The sequence below is a fragment of the Podarcis muralis genome, chromosome 10 (genome assembly GCF_964188315.1).
Source record: "Podarcis muralis chromosome 10, rPodMur119.hap1.1, whole genome shotgun sequence".
NCBI classification, from domain to species: domain Eukaryota; kingdom Metazoa; phylum Chordata; class Lepidosauria; order Squamata; family Lacertidae; genus Podarcis; species Podarcis muralis.
In genome coordinates, this window is record NC_135664.1 from 36526962 (window position 1) to 36552292 (window position 25331).

The 25331-nt window shown below is 39.9% G+C and overlaps 1 protein-coding gene across 1 annotated transcript in view; it reads left to right on the forward strand.

Annotated features, from left to right (window-relative positions):
• Positions 1–25331, forward strand: part of OTOGL (otogelin like) — an 82652-nt gene that overhangs the window by 43437 nt on the left and 13884 nt on the right. The window contains exons 26-50 of the mRNA XM_028747187.2: positions 731–865; positions 2505–2651; positions 3707–3826; positions 5659–5775; positions 8017–8173; positions 9055–9081; positions 9321–9488; positions 10269–10547; positions 12262–12379; positions 12840–12919; positions 14114–16689; positions 16949–17126; positions 17513–17655; positions 17971–17994; positions 18097–18189; positions 18595–18784; positions 19427–19641; positions 20217–20358; positions 20464–20649; positions 21385–21597; positions 23068–23172; positions 23388–23495; positions 24822–24923; positions 25079–25183; positions 25283–25323. Of these exons, the coding sequence (XP_028603020.2) occupies positions 731–865; positions 2505–2651; positions 3707–3826; positions 5659–5775; positions 8017–8173; positions 9055–9081; positions 9321–9488; positions 10269–10547; positions 12262–12379; positions 12840–12919; positions 14114–16689; positions 16949–17126; positions 17513–17655; positions 17971–17994; positions 18097–18189; positions 18595–18784; positions 19427–19641; positions 20217–20358; positions 20464–20649; positions 21385–21597; positions 23068–23172; positions 23388–23495; positions 24822–24923; positions 25079–25183; positions 25283–25323 (5769 nt within the window). The remainder of the gene's footprint in view (positions 1–730; positions 866–2504; positions 2652–3706; positions 3827–5658; positions 5776–8016; positions 8174–9054; positions 9082–9320; positions 9489–10268; positions 10548–12261; positions 12380–12839; positions 12920–14113; positions 16690–16948; positions 17127–17512; positions 17656–17970; positions 17995–18096; positions 18190–18594; positions 18785–19426; positions 19642–20216; positions 20359–20463; positions 20650–21384; positions 21598–23067; positions 23173–23387; positions 23496–24821; positions 24924–25078; positions 25184–25282; positions 25324–25331) is intronic.

Sequence of the window (25331 nt, forward strand, 5' to 3'; positions counted from 1 at the left end):
AACAAGCTAATTCGAGCTTTTTCTTGGCTATGCTATTTCAGGTTGCAGGCAGGAATGTGTCAACATTCTGCAACTACAGATTAAGTGATACAATTGCACAAGTGCACTTCTGCTGGTTTTATACATTCAATATTTCTAAGGTAGTTTTGATTTGTAGAAACAAGGCTTTCCCACCTTAGGAAGTGCCTTGGAATGACTTGTTAACCCTCAGTTTTAAATGGGGATGATGGAGGTTGAGAAGAAGCTATTTGGTTAGGATCCTAAAATCGAATAGGTTATACAAGTAAGCTGAAAGGAGGAACCACATTCCTTTTCAATCTGTGGATGAGTTTGCAAGTCTTCTTCTGGGAAGATTCCATAGACATAGAGTGTTGGCTGACAAATTCAGTCTTCAAGATGGGAATGGTGTTTTCAGTCATCCAAAGTCACTTGATTCCAGCCAACTCGAGTTGTACTGTGACATGGACCACTTATACATTATGCAGCTGAATGGGTAACATCTGTTCCTTGGGCTGCATTCTGGTTTATCTCAGTTTATATCTAGGTCAACCTGACATAACTTGATTTAAAACAGTGTTAACTCAGGCTGAACCAGAAACAGCCCAAGGCAGCTGGAGTCCAGTTAAGGGAATCACATGCAGTATCTGACACATAGCCTGTAGTTTTGTCATGCGCCTGCTGCAGTGATGTATAACCGTGTTTGTTCACAACAATCCTTTCTCCTTTACAGGGTGTAGACAGTTCAAACTTATCTATAATCATTCAGAACAAAAAGTGCTTCGATAACGACATTGTGTGTTCAAAAAGTGTCTTTATCTCTGTTGGAGACGCTGAGATTTTTTTCAATGACCCCCTAGCCATACAGGTAAGTTCTGTTTTCCCTTTTCTGACACACCCTTTACTCACTGAAGCACAGTACAACTTGCTAACTAAAATGCAACTTGTCTAAGCAAATAATAATGTAAGGGAAAAAAGCCCAACCCACATAACAGCAACTAAAACGTCATTTTCCTTGTTCCCCCCACCCCCACATGGACCTCTGTTCAATTAGCATCCTGCTGGACAGCACTGAACTTTTTTGAAACCATGGTATTGTTCAGCTTTTTAGTTCCCATCCCATGGGGTTTCTGAGGGAAGACCTCCATCATACAACGCAATATAACTTTCAATTGAAAGAAGAAAGCTTAAAAATAAAACCACACTGGTCATAAGCCTAGGAGAAATGTCAATGTAGTCATGCCCAAAAAGATGTCAACAGATGACCAAAGGAATATATCTGTGGTAGGAAAATGTCTAGAAATGTGGCTTCTCCTTCTCCAGGGATATGAGAGAGCCAAACCTACTATAATTATTCTTGAAAAGCCTCTGTTTAATGCAACCTATTTAGGCTAAAAACCGGACAGTCTAATGACCCAGTTTTCACATCAACTTTTCATATGGCAAAGTAATTCACTCATCACCTCCATGTGCTGAACATTTCACTTGATTGTGCCCCTATGCACTGGAACTTCATTCGTTCACCACATCTAGCACAACTTTAGTTTACAGTGGATCTCCCTTATGTTGGCCACAATCCAGATGGCTGCTTCAGGTAGAGCCAAAGGCTTGTGCACATATCCTGAATTTAAGAGGCTACCTGTGTGCGGTATCATAGAAAGCTTTTGAAACTTTTTAGTTCCTTGTTGTGTAGTAGAGAACTGGAATGTGGCAATTGCTTTTAAAGCAACACAAGACCAAAGCCCTCTAGGGAAGGGAAACTGGTCAACTAATTATCTAGATCATGGTTGTGGTTAGTACAAAGTTTTATTATGTTAGGCTGCATTGAAAGTAACCATGCACCTCATGAAAATTATATGGTAAAGTACCTTTGCAAGGGTTTGGCCTAATGAAGAATTGAAGATATTCCTGGAAACAGTTTGGAGATTTCTGTCTGGAGATAGAAGATATCAAAACTATTTCCAGGAATTTCTAGAAAATATGCCTCAATTTGGCTTCAAGTAACAATGCTTCCTGGGGACGCGGGTGGCGCTGTGGGTTAAAGCCTCAGCGCATAGGACTTGCCGATCGAAAGGTCGGCGGTTCGAATCCCCGTGGCGGGGTGCGCTCCTGTCGCTTGGTCCCAGCGCCTGCCAACCTAGCAGTTCGAAAGCACCTTCGGGTGCAAGTAGATAAATAGGGACCGCTTACTAGCGGGAAGGTAAACGGCGTTCCGTGTGCTGCGCTGGCTCGCCAGATGCAGCTTGTCACGCTGGCCACGTGACCCGGAAGTGTCTGCGGACAGCGCTGGCCCCCGGCCTATAGAGTGAGATGGGCGCACAACCCCAGAGTCTGTCAAGACTGGCCCGTATGGGCAGGGGTACCTTTACCTTTACTTTTAACAATGCTTCCTGGGTTCTGAATAATGATATTCAGATTTTTTAATGAATTCATTTTAGTACTCTGGCTTGGATATCTGTGGAAAGCTGATCTTATCGGCCTTTTTACAAATATAATTTTTTTCACAGAGGATGCGGAGGAGACATGAAGTCACAACCAAGTATCAGCTTTGGAAGGCTGGATATTATACAGCAGTGCATTTTCCAGATCAGGAGATCACAATACTATGGGATAGGAAGACAACAATGCACATCAAAGTGGGGGTTCGATGGAAGGTGAATGGATATGAGATTGGGTGCCTTTTATTTTGCAGCATCAGAGTTTTTATAGGAAACAATTTGTTAATTCAACAAATAGATTCTTGATTGATATAAATTGCACAGTAAGTCAGAGATAGGGCATCCTTTTCAGACCACGGGTGTATTCCCACTGGTACCACATGCCAGTAGCGAGCAGAGCAGCAAGTATAACCTTTATCTTTGCACAACAGGCTAGGAGACACTTACATACCCCTCTCTATCCCCTCACCAGGCAAACAAGAGGCACTGTCTGAGTTCAGGGACACATTCCATCCAGACAAAAGTGGGGTGAAGCAGGACTGGTGAGGGTTGTGGTCTGGGGAGAGGGATGTGGCTAATGTGAGAGAATCTCTGTGGGTCACATAAAGAGGCTGAGAAGGACTTGTTTGGCCACAAAGCCTAAGATTCCCTGCCCTGTTTCGAGTTGCAAACTATATTTCCTCACAATATAGTGATTGCTCCTGCCTTTGTCAACATTTTCAGAGTATTCTACATTAACAAGGGTTCCATAAGAAGGGGATCCTCTAGAGGTCCAGTGCTCTGATTTCTATAGACTCAAATGTGGTTCTATTTGTCAGAAAAGGTTGTGGGAGGATATGGGCTATGCTGTCTCATTGCAAATTGGGGGAAAGGACAGCTCCAGGTGTGTGTGTGAACTAAAGCATCTCCTCCATTCTGACTGGGGCTGCTCAAAATCTTCCCCCATCCACTGCCAAAGATGAGCATACCATCCTGCGGTGAGATGAAAAGCTGGGTCAGTAACTGGATGGAAGCTTGTCTTATTTAATTCGGCAAAAGCAACTTCAAATATTTTCTACCAGGCATAGCCTTTCTATTGAAGTGTGTTTCTATAATCAGTGCATAGAAGTCTTTAAAATGAAGACATATATTATGTCCTGAGATGGTGTTCAGTCAAGCTGTATGGAGAAACACAAAAGTGTGTGTGTATTCATCTTGATACTGTATTTTGATTGATTTGACTATTTTGATTGAAAATAATCAATAAATATATCATCCTGTTTTAATTCTAGGGTAAACTGGCTGGTTTATGTGGCAATTTTGATAAATTCACTTCAAATGACCTGACTACATCCAGCAACATGGAAGTAAGAAATGCTCAAGTCTTTGGAGAGAGCTGGGAAATAGGACAGGTAAGCAGGATATATCCATTCATTTTGAAAATAAACAGGCAACTGATGGTGAGGGTGTAAGAAATGTAGAAGCAGTATTACCATTAAACCAGCAACTAGTAGGCCATCAATTTGACAGGTTCTGGGTGTGGTAGTTCACTGTCTTATCGGCAACCATTTCTCATACTTCTACACATTCACCTTATTTCCACTGTTCCACATGGTTGCCATGTGGAGCGAGCAAATACGAAAGGAGATGCAATGCATCTTGGCCCCATAGAAGCTGATGGGACTGCAGCTTCCATCGAGGAAGGAATTTGTATATTCCAGCCACATCAGGAGGGCCCCAGGCTAACCACCCCTACTCTAGTACCTAGAAAGGCTTTTGTTTCATCGGCACAAGACAAAGAGGATGACAAGAGCATCACAGTGAAACCCGTTAAGAGTTTCTGTTTGTGTACCGTATATAATACACAAAAGTGCTTACATTTACTGTGCTATAGGCCAAACAGCTTGTATGACAATGTTTAAAATTTATTTCCTGCTTTGTTCCCCCCCCCCCCCAGACTGTAGTCACGTAGCTCAATGTAACATCTCCTATTTTGCTGAAGCACAGCTGCTTGAGAACATGCAGGCATTTCTTCCCCATGACTTCCCGCCTTTGCTGTTGCAATTCAAAAGTGCAATGACCTTGGCCCTCCCTGCTCCTGTGCTGCCACATCAGATTATAAATGCTCTGACTAATTTTCCATCCTCTGCTTTCTCTCACCATCTTTACAGCTCCATCTGAGGGCTGCTTCATATAAGATTATTCCCTACATGAATGCCACTAATAGATTTTTAAAAAAACAACCCTGTGTATAATGCATGTACTTCGGCAACATCTGACAAATATGCACACGTCTGTTTTAATACATGACTAGAAGCAGCAGTCTCCAGGGAAGGAGTTGCCTTCTGTATACCCAGGGAAATAAAACACAGACATCTGCAATACATCACGGTGTTTATATGGTATATACATAATAGATGGTAGTTTTACTCAGATTAGACCCATTGAGATTGATCAACATGTCTAAGGTAGTTCTGTTAATTTCAGTGGGTCTACTCTGAGTGAATGGCACCCAATATTTGTGTACAAAATTGTTTTGTGTGTGGATCTTTGTATATGTTACAGATAACATCTCTCTCACTCTGGTCCCTGCCTTTCCTTAAAAAGCTTAGGAGAGTTGTTTTCCACTAATGTTGATGGTCTTTTGTGTTTTGTGACCCTCTATGGTCCCTGAATTAATTTATTTCTACTGTTGCTTCTTCATTTAAACTTTTAAAATTAATTACAATTGTTGTTGTTGTTAAAACCATCCATATTAACCCCAAAAAATCATATTCCAAAATGTTAAACTGGCAGTTGCAATTAAATCCTTTTGTCACCTGCAGAATTTAAAGTTATTCATTTAAAGTTAGTGACTCTTTGTCCTTATTGCCAGAGCACTAAAGTTTAAACTAAATGGTACATTGGATAAACAATGCTCTGTTTATGATTTACAGATGGCTGCTGTGGAAACAGTGATGATGTGCGATAAAGAAAACATGTTGTTTGCCAAAAAGGATGGGGGGGGGGGAGAGAACATGAGTTTTTTCAAAAAAAAACAAAACAATAAAGAAGGATCCATTCTAGCTTAATATTTTCAGCTGTAAGGAAAGTGTGAGGTTTAGGAGAAAATAGAACAAAAACATGGAATGCCAGGGTCTTATTTCAGAGGCTGGGGGCAGATTGGTGGGCATTTCTAAAGGGGTTTACAGTGCAACAAATGTGTAATGTACCCAAAGTTATTAACAAGTGCTTGTGATTTCAGTGCGCTAGCCCAAATGAGACCATAAAACCATGTGAAGTACATCAGAGCAAGTTCCCTTATGCCAAAAAGGAATGTTCAGTTTTGTACAGTGATGTTTTTGCCCCCTGTCGCAATGTGGTAAGTATATATTTCCTAAGCTATCTAGAAAGCACATCTTTGCTCTGGATCTCTGCTTGCCAAACATAAGAGTTGCTGTGGCACTAACACCTGGCTCATAACAGGCTTAGTTAGCCCTGCTGTTAGGCACTTGCTTCAGGCACCAGATGGCAAGGTGCGGAGGGTGATGATCAGTGTCAAGCAATCGTGCTACAGAGCTGTGGGTACCATGCATCCTGCAGTTGCTGCCCTCAGGTTAAGCAGAAGACACTGCCAGAGGTTGAAGTAAGATTCTGCTTCCAATCTGATTTGCTTCTGTATGGGGAGACCGCCTCAGGCAGCAAAGTTTGTTGGCTCAGTCCTGGTCCACAAGACGAGCAGCTGCTCATCTGAAGGGCAAGGGAGCCAGCACACCACATAATGTCCCCAGGCTCTGTTCTAGGAATCTACTTAGCAGATGCTACAGGGGAACAAGCCATAGGCTGTTCCTCCATATCCTTCCAGTTTGGATTTAGTAGTCCCCACCTGAAACTTGTGGCCTTCTCCTTTCAAGAGCAGCATATCAAAAGCAGGGTAGCTCCAAAATATTTTATTGAAAAGATGTACCAAGATATTTGTTGTTTGGGTTTGAAATGTTCCTGTCCTTTTCCTTTCTGGCTGGCCAGCAAGCTGCCATCTCACACTCCTTATCTTATCACTACTGAATTGTACATACAATGTATTATTAGCAGGCTGCTATTGGCTCTTGTAATCTGTTGGTAGGTTATGATTTCTGTGTCTAAGATTGAATGAAGAAACTGACACAGGGAGATACCAAACTGCACCATGGAACATGGAACAAGGAGGCCTGTATTATCTAGGAAGCATACCTGGGGAAGTTACCAGAAGCCCATCACTAATCACCAGTTCCATTTTCCCACTGTTTACTTCCCAAGTTCACATCAGGATTGTCATTATTTTCCTGGGGCATTATTGTAGGCTGCCTTTAAAGGGGGGGGGGGTATATAAATGTACAAAATAAATAAATAGTGCTTTGGACTAATTGAAAAGAGGACCCAGGAAATTGGGAAAGCACAACTGAAAGGTGATGGTGATATCATGCTAAGATGACAATAAGCAGATGGGATGAGCTGCTGGCTAGATTTGACAGGCATGTTAGTTTCAGCTGCATGGCCAATCATTACTGTAGATGGCAGCATTTGCTTTATAACTGAAGAGCATGGTCATTCTTTGGCTTGGTTATAACATTTCTCTTTACAGACAATCTAGCCCCCAAAAGTTACTTTAATTCAGTATGAGTTTATGCCATTATTATTGATGTTCTTAATTACGCTGCTGCTGCTGCTGCTGCAGCTACAACAGTGTTTGAACCACTTTTGGTAGTCAGATTTATTTTATCCACTTCTGGTTTTCATTTAATCTCAAAGCAAATGTCAAACTTCTGCATGCATGCTTTGTTTCTCAAAAGTGCAACATCTGCTAAAGCTAGTTTTCTCATAGTTTCTTGGACTTCTAATTTTCATGTTTTCTACCCATTTTTGAGGACAAATGTTAGGCTGACAGGTCTATAATTTCCCAGGTCCTTAAAACAAAAATAAAAACTGGAGTTAGCTTTCCTGACTACACATCTTCTATTAAGGAGGCCAGTTTTAATAATAAGGTGCACGTTTTCATTAAACAAGCAGGAATTTTGTATTTGAGTTTTTAAAAGAACTCCTGCCTTCCAACCCTGGATAAATGATTATTCTGAATTTGTCAGTTTAACTCTAAAGCTGTACTCTTTGTCGCTTTTTTGTGAGACAGATCTCCTCCTTGAAAATAATAGTTCACCTGTGGCTATTTGTTTAACATATTGTGCTGTGAAGGCTGAAGCAAAGGGTCAATCAAGCTTTTTTCTTCTTCAGTTTTCTTGTTCTTATCCAGGACTCCTTGGCATCTTTGTCATCTAACATCTTACTGTCTCTCTGGCTGGTTTCCTGCCCCTGGTGTCCTTAAATCAATGTTTGCTGCTTGTTTCTACACTTTCAGCAATATGCCCATCAAATGACTTCTTTACTTGTTTTATCCTTAGGTTTGCGAGAGTTGACTCCTTTTAGAATGACCACCACTCTGTGGTGTCCAATTTACCTGAGCCTCTTTCCATAATTGTTTTCAGTAACCTCTCAAGATACTTGAAGTACTTTCCACAACAATTTCATTTCAGCAGATCCCCTCATTTTCCTCCTCTGCTACTCTGAATCTGACTTTCTCCGTATTTTTCAGATTGATGTGACATCATTCGTCAAAAACTGCCATACAGATACTTGCAATTGTAATCTTGGCGGAGACTGTGAATGTCTGTGCACAAGTATTGCAGCTTATGCTCACAAATGCTGCCAGCAGGGTGCAGTAATTCACTGGCGATCTCCATCTCTCTGTCGTACGTATGTTTTGCTATTCATTATGCCATCAAGCATAATCTCTGGAAAGCAGATTATTCCATACTTTCTTTAACTGATTTCTAGTACAGCAATGTTTCCCGTGCAAATGCTGGTAACTAGTGGGTTGATACCAGATATGGTTGCACAGAAGTAATTCAAGGGTAAACAATAGCTATGCTCCCCTGTGCTGTTCTACACCAAACAAGCTTAAGGTCCATTAGTAGGAGAATGTAGAGTAGTTAAGCTTCCAAGACTCCAGACACGTCCAAGTAATATGCACCATGTGGCAGTTTGCCATTCTTAAAAAGAAGTAGCAATTCTGGTCTGATTTTTTACAGATGGACCTTATGTTAAAAGTTGTACCATTTTACAACTATAAGCAATATTCAGTGTTGGCCATACTTGGAGTAGACCATTGATTTCAATGATAATACCAGATGAAATCCTACCCGAGTGACTATTTGTATATATCATCTACCTGTGTATCTACATCATGTTACTTTTGTATTCTACTCTTCTTAAGCTAGCAATTTATTAGCACTGTTGGCTGCTGCTGCAAAAAAATAATAATAATCAGTAAATGTACAAACACATTTTTAAGGGTTTTTTTGTTGTTGTTCTGCAGTGCAGAAAAAACATATCTCAGAAACTGCAGTTAAGGTTAGGTCTTCAAAAGAGTGACACTAATTTCTTTACTAATAATAGAATCCAAGGAAAATGCAGGTTATAAGTAAAAGAACAGAAGAGTGAGTTTTGTGAATCAGAATTTAGTGCTTGGCTATGTGACCTTGTCTTGTTGTTACTGACAATCACAAATTCTCTAATTATTCTCTGAGTTGTTATGCATGTCATTAAATGGTGTGCCTGTTCCTTCTTTCAGCTTATGACTGTGATTATTACAACCAAGGTACGTAGCATTTCTGTGAGCTTTAAAAATAAATAATAGTAATATATTGGATATATAGATTCTCCCAAAACACTGCTGTAGTAGTGATGGTAGTTCCAAGTATTTATAGACCAGTTTTCATCATACATGGTCACAAGAAGTTTTACACAACCATCAATAAAAAGAAATCCATCAGTGTTTCAAGTTGCTTGTTTCTCTTGCTATCATTTAACATCTGACCGTCATTTTTCTTCCTCCAGGACTTGGAGAAGGACCATATATCTTGGCCAGCTATGGTCAGAATGACACTGTTATAGGAGTCAATGTCACCAGCAAAAATATCTTTCCTTTGCCAAGAAGCAGTGTCAGTGGGAATGTGTATTTTAATTTTATGTTAACTCCAGGACTTTTCAAAGATAAAATACTATGTGAGTCCTATCTTCAGTATTTCATGTAATTAAATCTCAAGTTTTCAGAGTTGAAAAAATGTTAATCTTTATGTATCAGAGAATACTTTTTCACTATCTTTTCCAAAATCTGAGTATATCTATTTGTGATAGACCTGAAGAAAAGAGTTGTAAGAGAAACAAAGGCTTTAGCCTTTTTTATCATTAATATTTTTGTTTTATTTATTTTTACTTTATCAGTGTACAAGTCCTTTCTCCCTTGATTTAGGAGAAATGCTTTTTTTAAAAAAAGTAGTCTAAAATAAATGCGTACAATTATCATTTGACTTTCATCCTTAAATTTCTAGACTGGGTTGCCCTGAAACATTCAGATGCAGCCATACATTTCAGAAAATATTACTTCTTATAGGTTCCTTGCTGTAGTTCTATAGGATAAACACCCAGGGTGAACAACGGACTCTTATTTATATTAATCAGATTCAAAGTATCAGGCTACAAACCTATGCACAGTTTCCTGGGAATAGGCACCAGTGAATACCATGGAGTTCAATGAGCCTATCTTTTAAGTAGACATGTATAAGATTGCACTTGATATTCAGCCATAGTTAATGTAGGCCAAGAACAGGAATAATCACTAAGAAAAGAAGCCCTTTTAAAATACTGTTAGCAGAATTTTAATGTAGTCTTGCCGGGACTAGTTTGTCACTGCACAGATTTTTAATGGAAGTATCACCATATGAAGCATTTGATTTTGGTAGTGAAATCTTATTAATATACTGCTCTGGATTTAATTTGTGGCAGATCCATCTCTGGTTTCTCTTGAGTCTGCTGAAAGGCCAAACTACTTTCTATATGTCCATGACGATGAAAGCATATCCTTAGAACAGTGGGAGGCAAGTTCCTTGTTTCGTAGAAGAGCAACTTTTTTCCATCATCAAGGCCTTTGGAACCCAGGCTACAGTGCATTCGAACTACATAGCAAGAAAGGTTTCTTTATCATACTCAGAGCATCTTCTGTGAAAGTATCAAAGTTTGATGATTCTGAAGAATTCAAACGTTCAAGCAGTTTCAACATAGAGGGTGAGTTGTACATGTTCCTGGGAGCAATGTGTGTGTCAGGTGCCAGGGAATCTGATCCCCCCCCCCCCCGTGGTAGGCTGCCAGGAATAGATAGACAAGGAAGGCTCTTACGAATGTATTTTATTGAATATTCACAGAGAGAGGCTTAGGAATGCTGCCTTTTGGAGTAATGATGTTGGTCCGAGTAATCTCCACCTCTCTTCTTTCCTCAATCGTCAACAGCACCACCTGCCTTATGGTGGCTGCTTAGGGCCATTTGTCTCTGAGCCTTTTGCTCTCCTACTTTCAATGCTTGCCAGGTTCTGGGAGAGTGGGGGTCTGGAATGCTTTCTAGTGATAACGTGTCAGCCAGCTGTTCCAACTCTGCCTCCCCCTCCTCTTCTCCCATTATTTCCCAACTTTGCCCCTCATCAACCTCTGAGCTGTCACCTCATCAAACCACTGTTGTAAATCTATACTGTCTTCCTCTTCTCTGGAAGGTTCAGACTGGGGAGGCGGTCTCCTCCATTCCTCCTCTGTCCAGTCCCTGACAGTGTGGAATGCTGCGAATATATCATTTTCAAGATTTATAATGGCAGCAGTTACACTGTAACTTCAGAATGGACAAATCAGTCAATCTGCGGCCAGCCTCAATTTTTATGTGTTCATTTGCAAGCCCATTCCATTGTGCTTCCATATCTGTGATTTTAGCTTGTTAAGAAAGCACAACAACCACTTTATTTTTTAAACACCTTTTGGTAGATTTTGCTGAGCTGAGAATTGTATTGAGCTGAGAATTGCAATTGTATTGCAAAATTCAGACACATGTGAAAACTGAACCATAACTCTACACAGGGGTCCACGAATCAGGTCACCCTGAAAGAAACCCTAAAGTATCCTCATTTTGCTGTTACCAGTTTAAGAATTAGGATGAACCTGTTCCATGCAAAGAGATCTCCAGACAGCCTTCATTTATACACAACTGGTGTCAAGATTTCAGATTTCCCCCCAGGCATTTGCTGGTCTTTGTGTCTGCATTGATTTTATGCTGCTTCTTTTGTGCTATGACCTCTGCTTTCATGCTGTTGTTTTATGTTCTACTTTTAATTAGTGTTGTCATGATTTTCACATATATTATCTTAAGGCTTATTAAGATGGAAAGACAATTTATAGATTAGATAGATATTCTACTGCACCTATGTATGGAAATACTCAACAGTGATCCTAATTTTTCCTCTTATTTGTATCCCACCTTTCAAATCACAAATCCTTACATGGTGACTTACAAGTAACAAAAATACATAACTAGCATCACTGTATTAAAAATTTAACAATTCATTGGGATCCGTCTCACAGGGCAATTTGTTGTTGAATGCCCAGCCTTTGTCTCCCTCCCTCTGTCTTACTCCCTTGACCCAACTTTCCTGTGACACATGTTTCTTCAGTGTTCAAATGGTGAAGGAGAAGAAAAGACCACCTCAAATGATATGCAATAGAAACAGGTGGATATTAATATTATAACAGTCATCTGTTTCTGTTGTATCACTCAGTGTAGACACAATCTGTCTCCAAAAGAAGAAGAAAACCAACATGTACAAGGAAGGTGGTGGCACTGGGAACATGTACTCCCTTGTCCTCCATTGAGTGGACTTCCCCTTCAGTTTCCTTGTGGGTGTTCAGATATAGTTAATGTTTACACCCATGTGCCCAATCTGATGCTTTTGTTGTTTCTCAGAACTCCATACAGCAGTACCTTATAGGAGGATGTGTGAATGGAGATACGAACCTTGTATAAGTCCTTGTGTTAAAACATGCAGTGACCTTGAAGGAGTAGCATGTAAATTTCTTCCACCGTGAGTATAATTAATATTTCATGTAATAATTAACATACTAATCTTGGGATATTATTTTCCACCGTGTTGCCACATTTGCCTGTTCAACCAATTACAGCTCATTAAGTTCCGTATTCAGAAAAATATATCTTTCTGAGTAGCATCCTTGGGAATGAAGTAACATTTGAAGAGGACTTGAGTTCTGCTTACATTAGAAACTTGCTTATGTTTTCCACCAGTGTGTTTTTGAAGTTCCTGGCAATTTTCAGACAATATCTTCCATTGTAATGAGCAAAGGATGCCTTGTTCAGAGCTGAAGTATAGAATTCAAGTATTGAAACAGAGACTAGTTTTCAACCATTTCCATTTTGTGTCATGTATTTTGAATTTTATGGAGCAGCCGTGCAAACTTTAAGCTTCTTGCCTTTTTGAAATGACTACAAAAGAATTATTGTGTTGTTGTTTTCCTTGAACCTTTTAGAGTTGAAGGATGCTTACCATACTGTCCCAAAGATATGATTCTTGATGAAGTCACACTTAAATGTGTTTATCTAGAAGACTGTAAGTGTCTCCTATATCTTTTGAGTAGATTGTTAGAATACTGTAGTATGTTAATATAAAGTTATTTTGATATAAAGTTAGTCTGTGCATCAATAACTTTAAAGGTGTTATATTATACTACAGTAAATTTAAAGGTATAAGTCACTTAGTGCAGCCTATGAAAAATACATTTTTACTGATATATATCAGAAAGTTTAAAATAAGCAAATATACCAATAGCAAACTCAGTTATCTGAGTGTTGCTTCTTATGTAGCCAAAATGGCTTGTCCATGAACAGGAGGGAGTCCACTAGTCCCTAGTCCCTAGGGGAAACTAGGGGAAATTTTGCATAAGCCCACGAACATCTTTGTGGTGGTGGGGGAACCCTATGGAGGCAAAAATCCTCAAACAGCTCAATGCAGACTAAGTGTGCTGAGTAGACATGGACTGCTGACTGTCTTTTGGAAGGTGGGGGATGGAATAGGCATGGATGTTTGGCTGGAATAATGAACATGAGCACTGCACCATCCTGGTTACATTTTATTGCAGGCCCCACTTGTTTTTATTAATATATTTCTGGAAAAGCAATCCTATGCAGCATTGCCTCAGGAGCAGGACGCACTGCATTGACTGGGATTTCTTGACAAACATATATAAGATTGGACTATTAATTGTAGAAATGAAAGATCACCTCTTATATGTGAATAAGTAAAATAAAAGCTGATATTTTGACAGTAAGAGCTGTTCGACAGTGGAATTTGCTGCCAAGGAGTGTGGTGGAGTCTCCTTCTTTGGAGGTCTTTAAGCAGAGGCTTGGCAGCCATATGTCAGGAGTGCTCTGATGGTGTTTCCTGCTTGGCAGGGGGTTGGACTCGATGGCCCTGGTGGTCTATTCCAACTCTATGATTCTATGATTCTATTTTGTGTGTGTGTGTGTATTGGCTGCATATTTTCAAATTTTTTTTTATGAAATGCTTTGTTCTCAAACAAAACTGTGGGATGCAACTCTTTAAATAAACCTCATTGCTTCTTGTACAATAATTTTATTAAGCAAAGCAGCAAAATCTACTATTGCTGCTCGTTCAGGCCTAGGAAGCGTCTGACTTTCTATCTTCCACCTTATTAAGAAGCTGGAGAGCCTGAATCTAGATTGCTTCCTGCTTCCCTTCCCTTTCATTACTATGGAATAATACTGAAGCATGCTCTTTTTACAGGCATACCTGTGAAAGCCACAGAAGCTTCAACGACAGTAAAGCCACTGAGAACAAGGCCCACCGTATTAAGCCCCCATACAGTGGACACGGCACAAACATTTCCTCATATGCCCCCTGTGCTTGTCACTGAAGCGGTTGAGACAACATATATTAATCTAACTACCCAAATGGCAACTGAGAGGGTGGGGACATTTGGAGGACAAACTACGGCGAAAATAGTTTCGGATCTTCATTCAGCAACACTGTTACCAGTTCCAGAGCACTCTTCTGAAGGTAGCTACAGCACTACAACACCCTCTGTGCTACTTGCACCTATATCCCCAACAGCTCTCCCAACCACTAAGGAAGCCACAGCAGTTACAGCAAAGGTGACACCTTACACCACAAATCCTATCTTTTTTATATCATCGCTCACTGCATCAACAGCTGAACCATCACTGTCTTCCTTTCCTTTAATATCCACATCACCTATACCATTGAGATCTGCTGCATTACCTGCTGGACAAGAATTTTCCTCTGCTAAAACACCTACAAGCATCTTAGTGAGTGGAGGTCCTTCCACAATCAAGTCTGAGGTTTTGGTATCAGGAACATCACAGCCATCTTTATCAACTGAAAGAACATCTCGTTCAAGTCTGTTTTCAGGTTCACCATTAACAGAAACGCTTACCGTGACTTCAAGAACTAGGTCTACTATGACCGAGCCAACTATTCATTTGACTCATTTGCCTGTGCTTACAACAACTCAAATTCCCTTATTGGCACCTAGATTTACTGCCTTTTCTTCAAGTCCTCCTTATAGCATACCAGTTTCAGGCTCAATGACAACTCGACTTGACTCAGAAGTGCTGCTGCCTACACCTCTATCATCACCAGAAGCACTTATAACACCTTCTGAACATGCTGTTCCCTTAACCACAAAGCCTTTTTCTACTACAACACCATCCTTAGCTGCTTCACCAAGCCCTACAACCATGCGGTCTTCATTGAGTCCCCAAGTGACACAGGCAATGTCTACGCTGGTGTCTCCTCCAGTTACGTCTCAAATGTCCAAAGCAACTGGGGAAGTTACAATTATCTCAAAGAGCTTTCATATAGGACCTTCCACTGCTTCGCTTCCAGATGTTCCTCAAACCTCCCAATCACTTGAAACAAAAACAGTTGCGACAGAAAGCAAGCATGCATTGCACATTGGTTCATCTCCAGTGCCAACTGTTTCTGTAAGTTCATTAGAGTTTGCTGGCACCAGAGCTTTGCCAAGTAGAACCCCTTTGTTACCTACGAGTATTTTATATGATACAACACAAATGACTCCGAAAACAAGTATGCATTCAGTTGGCCCACACACAGGATTAAAAACTGATTCTACTCTTAGAAATGTGAGTAGTTTCACCACTTCTTCAGTGCTTCCAGGACATCTATCTGCTTTCACAAGTTCCTCCACATTACTTACAGTGTTACCAAAAACTTCTTCTGTCTCAGCCTCTTATTCTGAAAGCTCATCGGTGATTCCCACAATTGGCAAAACTTCTGCTGTGATGCCAGCTCACACTCTCATACAAATGCCAGTTGGTGAACATCCTACCTCAACAAGCCCGGGTTCTTACCCTGCAGCTTCTCCTTCAGCTTTGTCAACTTTAAGTCCAACTATTTCCACAATAAATGCTTCATCTTTGCCTCCTCTGGAGGCCTCTGATATGCCCATGCTGTTTTTAGGAACAAGGAGTTCCTCTTCAGTGGATGGTAGAACGTTATCTTCATTACCCAGTGCAATCAGTACTCAGTCTTCAGAGCCAGCATTTACCACGGGTGCTCTTTGGAATATGACATCAACCCCAACAAATGTCACTGAAAAGTATACCCTTAGCCCACCAGTAAGTTTACTACCTTCCTCTGCAGGCATGACAGTTCCTAGCAAAACTGCTCTAGTCACTGAACTCTATCCTATTGGTTTTGAGCACCACACTGCTACTACGTCATTCCCAATTCCTACTACCTCCCAAACACTTACACATACTCCAAACTTTACTTTGTTTACACCCAAACCTTCCACAGAAGCCTTCAGAACTATACCCACTAAAATGGATGAAGGGACTACCTCAGGTTGGATAGAGCTGGGAGCGACACATGCTACAGAACTTCGAAATGTGACCGCTTATGCCTCAGAAAGTAGCCAGACCTCAGAAATACAAGAAAAAGTCACTAAGTACACAAGCACTGAGGAATCTTCTCTGCTTCCCACTCAGATGACTCTGGCTATCAGTGAAAGCAGAAGGGCTTCAGTGAAACCAGTCTCTCTCTCAGACGATCTGATAGATGTAACATTATCCGATTGGTCTAGAGCTCCACCACCAAAATCAATTAGGCCTTACTATAGTGTGGCTGAACCCGAGGAAATGAGAACAACCAGCTTGCAGAATGTCACAATAGCAGATTCAACTCACTTAACTGCAGAGCAATTGGGGGCCCAAACTTCAAAGGCTGAAATGGAGATGGTGACCACAGATGGTGCAGAATATGCTTCCTTTGGCACAATGATACATACATTAATATCTGCGACATCCGCAGAATGCACGGTGAGGACATTTTTACCTACTTATTTAATTTACTTAACATTCTAAAATGTTATTAGACCATTTATTATTTTGATTTGTACATTATTTCTTTTTGTTCTTCAAAGCTGCTTCAGAGACAATATCTTTATCGTCATAATATGCAGACATACTCTCTAGAGTTTATCTTTCCTTTTTTGTATGGTGAAGGGGCATCTTGGTTCATGGAATAAAATCAAGACTGGTGCTAATGTCTCCCAATTCTCCCCCCATTATGAAACAGCCAAGGTATCTTGATCCAGTAGACAGATGTAGTCAGTACGTGTGCATTAATATGGGATGGATGCTGTACAACCTCTCAAAGAACTGCCATAAGACTGTGGAGAAGCCTGACTGCGGTTTTCGTGGGATGCCAGTCCAAGTAAACAGTGACAGCTGCTGTCCAGAATGGGAATGTCCTTGTAAGTTCTAAATCCCTGACATACAGTGAAGAAAAAGTAACATGCTTCTTAGGATATACTCTACTGCTGCATAGGAATGTGCCTATTGACTTAATAATATATGAAGCAGTCTTAGAAAATGATGTAATGATGTCAGGAAATCCTATCCAAGCTTCCTTGAATGTAACCCCCACAGTTTAACTTCAGAGTAATAAGGATTGTACTGCTGAACAGTTGTCATTTTTTTAATAGTATTTTTCTATTCAGTGAACTTTCTGTGCATTTCAGTATGTGAAGTAACCTAGCAAAATAAGTCCTTTGTCATTATTATTATTATTATTATTATTATTATTATTTTATTTTAAATCTCTGAATTGCTGGTTATTAGATGTCACTTTTTTTCCTAGGTCAATGTTCTGTCCTGTCTGAACTGAGCATTATTACATTTGATGGAAATAACGTGGCATTGTATAAAGTAGCGTCCTATATTTTAGTCAAGCTACCCACAGAAATTATTGTTGCTCATATTGAAAGGTGCCCTACAAATCAGGTAGGAGCCTTGTGTACTACTATACAATATTAAAAGGGTTACTTCCCCCCCACCACCAACAAAAAATTGTTTACAGTGCTTTTAAAAGGAAATTTGCAAATCAATATTATCTCTAGTAAGAAATAAATGAGATCATTCTTTCTATTATGTATTATAATCTGATAATGTGCAATCCTTGTGTGAGGGATTCTGGATGGATTATTCATTGACCAATTAGCAGAACTGTAGTATTAGAAATATGGATCTTATGTAATGCTGTAATTGTACTGCTTTATGTAACTGTGATTCTAACCCATGTTTATACCTATTTTTCAGAGTGCCAATTCAATAAGAAGACTAGTGAGTATTTTTCTAAATACGATTTTAATATATCTGTAAGCGAACACTACAATTAGTGCTGATGGTGCCAAATATCGTTCTCTGTGTTTGTTTTCTTTCAAGGTTCCACCTGGAAGTGCTTCGGGTCTTTGTTTTAAGAAACTTAACGTAACAACACCTTCACATATAGTACTTATCAATCGTTTAGAAAGAAAGGTGAGTTAAGAGGAATAGTCAGTGAAGACTAATACTATTAGAAATCTATTGGGGATAAGTAAAAGAAATAGGAAAACCTTTTCCAGAATTGCAAACATGCATTTAGATATTTGGGATTATGACAAGCAAGTCATATCTCCTAAGACTGCCCCATTGGTTGGCCTTCAGAGGGTCAAATTAGATATCATGTGGGAGATTTGAGACCGGATCTCCTTGACAAATAATTTATTTTCCTAGCCCGGCCTCAAGGGGGCAAACTAAATGGTAGAAAGCAAGTGATTAAAAATGTGCTTTGATTGGCCATGTCTATTTATTTACAAAGAAGCAGCAATGAGGCTGAGGCAGATGGAGGTGTTTCACCTAGATACAATTATCCTGCAATTTTTTCAATTTCTTTATTTTTAGGTGGTCGTGGATTCTATGATTCAGCCTTTGCCTTTCTCAAAACATGGTTTATGTATTCAAGATACTGGTGCTATGTATGTAGTCAACACGCCAGCTGGCATCAACATTAAGTGGGCTCATGTCACAGGCATTATAGATATCCAGTATGGCTTTCATTCTAATACATCTACCAAGACTGAAGGCCTTTGTGGTGAGAACATGGTTTCTAATCAATATCTTCATTTTGATCCACAGCTGTTTTATTTCTTTTAAAAAATTAACTGAGTATGCTTGCTATCCAGTGTCCTGCCAACCAAAACCAAAAGTCTTATCCATGATCTGATGTCTGCCTCTCTGTCTCTCTCACTCACCCCACCACCCCAGATACTGGTATTGCTGGTAAAGCTTGTGTCTTGTTCAGCAGCAACTTCCAATGATTGTGTTAACATAGAGGAAGAGTACAGGTGGCGACCATTTTAGGCAGGTCCAAATGTTGCACAATCGCCAACATATGGCTCCTTTTGGACCCAGAAGAGGGAAGAACGGGAGTGGTATGAGGGTGGAGCGGGGCCCATTGGGGTTGGGAACAGAACCCCTGCACAACATAGTCGTCGCCTGTAGTTAGTAAAGGACTTACTTGTATCTCTCTACTGGAAGATGACTGGATCATAACAGGGCCTATTTACATTAATGGTGAAGGAAATTTATACTAGATTGTATCATTCCACACATCAAGATTAGCTTTTCTGCCTGCTCTGAGCTCTTTCCCTATTGCTCTTTCCCTATTGCAGAATAAATCAAACCTTTTAATTTACTGTCTAACATATTAAATGTTCTATGCTCATTTGTTAAGGTGTCTGCAATGGCGATCCAGGGGATGACCTGAAAATGCAAAATAGAACCGTAATTACAAATGTGGATGAAATTGAGGCTTTTATTAAGAGTTGGGAAATCGAGAAATCTGTTGATCTAACAACAAGGAGACCTGTAAGAAACTGTACAGAAGACAACTGTACATACTGCATGGAACTCTTACATAGATGGGCTTTTGCCCCATGCCACAAAAAAGTAAGTATATACAAAGGAGCGAGCACTGTCTCTAGACAATCATATCTAGCAATTCAGGGCACGCTAATATAAAGCATATAAATTAAATTTGAATGCATATGAAATGGTTTTAATGGTTTCATCACCTGAGGGCACTGTTCTAGAAATTGTGAGGGGAGGAAGGGGGTTAACTTTCTTTGTGAGATAATTGCTCACCAGTGCTTACTAAGAGAAGCGCTCATCTAATGTATTGTGAGTGGACTCAGTTCCAAGATGGAGACTGCAGGCTGAATAAGTGCCTCACAGTTGCTGTAGGTATCAAGTTGCACATCCAGGGTCTGAGAACTCAAATATTTGCCACACATCTCTGATATTCTGGTGCATCTCCATGAAGGTATTGAACAACTGTGAATTTGAGAGTATTTTTCTTATGCACCCATGAGGTTGTCTTTACTATTTAAAATGACATTATTCTCTCTCTCTCTCTCTCTCTCTCTCTCTCTCTCTCTCTCTCCCCCTAGTGAAGATAAAAGAAATTTACTCATCAATTAATGAGTGTTAATTGATCACTCCCTATATAATGTATTTTAATGTAGGTTTCACCACAAGACTTTTGTGAAAAAATGTGGATCAACAATACATATTTTTGGAATTATGAATGTGATGCTCTTTCTGCATATGTAGCGCTGTGCAACAAACATAATATCTGCATTAAGTGGAGAACACCAGATTACTGTTGTAAGTATAGTACTTCTGCTTCTCTCTCCCTGCTACCTCAGCTGCTTCAATTAGGAGAAGAAAATGTCAGCAGTGTTGATTTCCCTCTGTGTGTCTGACATGTAGCTCTCCGTTGTCCTGATGGGAAAGAATACCAGCCTTGTGTGCAACCATGTGCTGCTAAAACATGCCTAAATAAATGGTTCTATGAAGAATCACCCTGTTCCTACTTAAGAGAAGACTGTGTTTGTAAAAATGGAACCATTCTTCACAGAACAGACTCTGATCTCTGCATTCCAGAAGAAAAATGTGGTGAGTAAACCTATAGCTATGTAAGCACATTTACTCACACTAGGCCCAAGCGTGCTTGGTTTCTGGTGGGGCAGAGACATGGTTTTTATCTTTGTCGTTTATTTATTCAAAGAGCTTGAAATTAATAGACAGCCCAGAGTACCTCCAGCTTTTTCTATTCCCAAATGAGTGCAGCTTGAAAAACTGTGCTCCATCTACAGGCTGCAAAATCACTGCCACTGTTTATCCTATGCATGTTGATTCAGAAGTGAATTTCTGAGTAACAGTCCATAGGATTGCATTCTGTGTTTGTTTTAAAATTTTCATGGCCTGTTTTGTAAGCTTGAAGAGTCATTTAGCTGTCAGCTGCTGGAAATAGTATGGTGGGTTAGATGGAACTCAAATTGACCCAGTAAGGCAAGTCTTCATTTTCACAATGGTTCATAAAATCACATCAGCTCCTTTAACTGGATCATGATGAAGTAAATGGGTAATTTGTGCAGAACCATGAACTCTGATGTGCATAAGTTGCTAGTCAGGAAAGCAGATAATTCTATTTTGGTCATAGATATTGAGTAACTAAAAACTCTTTTAAGTTGCACAGTTTTTCAAATGATAGTCTACAAATATGTTCCAGGAAGAAATGTAAGCCCCTTAATTAGAAGTTGTATTTGTACTAATTTCCTGATTTCTAATTGGATATGGTTCATATTTTCTGTCTTTCTGAAGGATGTTATGCTCTCTTTTCATTTATAGCATGTACTGACAATGCAGGGCATCCCCGTTCAGCTGGAGAGGTTTGGAATGGCTCCAAGAAAGGGTGCTGCATGTATATGTGTGTGGAGAATGGGAGCATTATTGCCGTAGAGCCTGAATGCAATAAAGAGGCGCCTCCGATATGCCGGCGAGAGGGTGAAGTGATTATTAATGTGATCGAGGAAGGGGCTTGCTGTCCAAAGAAAGTCTGTGGTAGGTAATGTTTATGAGGTGCTGCATTATTATTTTTAAAGGCATTGTTCTGCGTGCTAATAAAATTTGTCAAATTGCTTACAGTTAGAGAAAATTAATAATTCCTCATAGATAAAGCCAGTGCTGAAGTTCTGGAGAGAAAAACAAACAAACATATATCTATTATGGTTCTGATCTCTGCTATAAGCTATAAAAAGGCTCCCCTCTGAGTTGTGATGGAAATGTCCCATCACAATTCAGCGGAGGAACTGGCGGCGATGGGTGTCTAGAATCAAACACCTATCTAGTTACACCCCGTCATAGGAATGTGGGAGATGGGACTGTGGTTTACACGCTTCTCCACAATTAAGGAGCATAATTAGGCCATCTAAAAGGCTTGCTCGGATGTGTACAGAAGTGCAAAAAAATTATAGCACTCTTCTTAGCATCTTCGTGATTCTCCACTTCAAACTCTGACTTCTCTGTTTCCATTTCATTATGATAGATCATATAGCTGCACTATCATGGCTGCATGCAGAGGGGTGGTGGGAGGCACTAACTGAGGAACCCCCAGGGGAAGAGGGCTCAGAGCCAGAGGACTGGTGACAGGACAACGACGAGCAGTTAGAGGGAGAAGACTGGGAGGGGGAGGTGTTGGAAGCTGAAGAGGCAACAGGGTTTAGTGAGCAGGGAGAGGCTGGGGCAGAGAGCAGTGCAGAATCCGATGCTGAAGTGGAGGCTGGAAAAAATGGTAGGCAAGAGGTAGAGATGAGATAGTCTGTTGAAGAATCCAGGGGGTCTCCTCCTCCTGCTGTGACCAGCTCCCCTTCTTCCTGGTCTCCCAGAACACACAGAGAAATGAAAAGAGCAGAGCAGAGATTGGTTGTGTGCAGACACAGTCTGCGACAGCTTAGGAAACACACTGGAGAGGAGGAATCTTGGAGAACAGTGGAACCTTCAGTCCTTGCAGCTGCCTCTTCAGGGCGAGACCTACCCTACCCACTAGGCCTGCCCTGTTTTAGCTTCTTTGAAGAAAGAGTTAACTTCACTAACACCGTGTTTTTTAATTGCTGACCTACACTCGTCTCTGGCTGCTGACACTTAAGTCTTCCTCAACAAATGAAGAAAAACAGATTTGGACATTGACATACTTTGTTCACCTTTGATTTTGTGCAAATAAGACATTATTATTTTTTTCTATCCTGCCTTTGAGAAAAAACTCTTCTGTATTTAAAACGATTGACCCATATCCTAGTAAATAATAAACCAAGGTATTATTATATTAAGCATGACTAATTGTAGGATCTTTTTTTTTATTTGGAACATACTTCCTTGTAGGAAGTGAACAGTTGCTTCAGTATTTGCATCTTCTGGTAAATAGTAGATTTAATAAATAGCCTTGAAGTTATGAATAGATGTCATCTTCATGAGACATGTTAACGTTTGATAGCACTATACTGAATGGGCCAGTCTTTTTATTTTTATATTCAGAATGCAACATGACTCTATGTGATCCTCTTACTCCAACTTGCAGAAGTGTTGAGAAATTGGTAGTGGTATACGATCCTTTGTCATGCTGTCCTCAGTACCGATGTGGTAAGTGATAATTAATGTTCATTTATTTTTATTTTATTGTATGTATATCCTGCTTTTCTTTCATCTTGGAACACAAGTTGGCATACATGTGATCAGACTGAAAAATTATGTCAAGAGATTGGTCATCTACAGTATGTATGTGTAGCTCTTCTGAGGATTTAAAAATAACAAGTTTTTACTAGAGAAACTGTTTTGTGTTGTTTTTTTTAATTCAGAATGTGATCCATCAGCATGCCCCAATGCTTCCCGTCCAGAATGCAGAGAAGACCAATTTCTTGTTGAGGCAAAACAGGAGGATCCTTGCTGTTTTTCTTATTTGTGTGGTAAGGAAGCTTTCCCATGCTGGTAAATCCATGAGTAAGCAAGGGATTCCAGAATATCTACAACTGAAAACGCAAGAGCCCTGCTAGATCAGGCCAATGGCTTATCTAATCCAGCATTGTCTTCCCACCATTTTGTGTCATCAGAAGATAAGGGATATTATGAGAGAGGGAGGAAGATGTCACCCTATCAACTTCTCCACAGTGTTACAATGCAGAATTTGTGTGTCTCTATCATGTCCTCCCTTATTTGCCTTTTTCTTAAGCTAAAGAGCCCCAAACACAGCAACTGTTACTCACTTAAATGGTTTTGGCAGCTCCTTTATTATTTTAGGTTTTCTTTCCTGCAAATATAGAGTTTGGTTTTTCAATTTAGTTATATAAGTTGTCTGTTTTTAAAAGTAAGATCTAAGTGCAGTCAATTTTAATGGCTGATTTAAGATCCTCCCTCTATTGTGTGGGCAGGTAATCCCTCCCCTACCTGGCCTGGTCTCCTTGGCAACGCTTCCCCCAGGTGGGATTGGACAACTGACTGAGGTAGGCGGAGACCTCCAGGTATCCCACCTGAGGGAAGGCAAGGCCAAGCCTATGCTGTTGGAGCCGCTCCAGATCTAGGGGCTGCACGCGTCCACGCAAAGGCCGCCCCCCGTTTTAAGCGGGGAGCGGTCATTATTAGAGAGTGATTGGATCCTAAGTTTAATTTAGGGAAGCCTATTTAAATGTGCATGCACCATTCACAGTACTATTGTCCCCAAATTTTAAAAAAGCATAGTATGAATTAGCTCTAAAAAGAATCTAATTTGGAGCAACTTTGTACAACTGCATAACTGCATAGAATTATTTGGACTTAATTCTCAGAGTAATTTTATTTATATATGGAGTAATTGAATTTGCTTTAATATAGCACTTCAGATAGCAGGAGATGAGAACTTAGCTGAAGGCATCTAGGCTTCAGCTGAGACTTTTCAAGGCTATGCCATTTTTGAGATAGTTATGTATTCCAAAGTGTTTCAGCTGAAAAAGAAACTTCGGGAAAAAGAGGAACACAATTCTAAATAAAATAAATTTATAAAAGTTGCTTTATACATTTGTATGTCAGTGTAGATTTGAGGTACCTGCAAAATACATCTGATTTCTCTCAGCTGTAAATTGACTACATCTAGGAATTAAGTACAGATTTGGTGAAATCTACCAAAATGAAGAGTGACCCAATGCTATGGTTCGCCTCAGTATCAAGTTAACATTAGATCTCTACAATACCACAGCTGTATAAGTTTTAACCTATATATATATGTTTTAACTGGATGTTTGATTTATTTTCTCCTGCAGTTTGTGAATCCTGCATTGAACCTATTCCATTATGCAATGAAGGGGAAATTCTCACTGTAGATCTTAGCTCCACACATTATTGTTGCCCTCGTTACCACTGTGGTAAGATTTCTTGGGTTAATATGACTGCTTCTATTATCATTCAATTACTATTGCAGTTACCAGTGTGGGACCTGGCAACTCTTAATTTGTTGAGGTTTTACTAATGCTAATCTTTTTTCTTTTTCTTTTTAATTACGTCACTTCTCTTTCTGCAGTCTGTGATGAGAATCACTGTCACTTACCTCTTCTGAACTGTTCTGCTGAAATGAAGCTGGTAAAGAAGAGAATAGCTGGACAGTGCTGTCCAGACTGGAATTGTGGTATCTGTGTTTTATTTTTATCAATAATTATTTGAATAAGCAATGTAGGGCCACTTTCCCCACTGACTGATCCTTCTCTCTCTGTCCTTCTCTCCTCAGAATGTGACTGTGAAAGTGCTACTATCCCATCTTGTAAAGTGGTAAGACA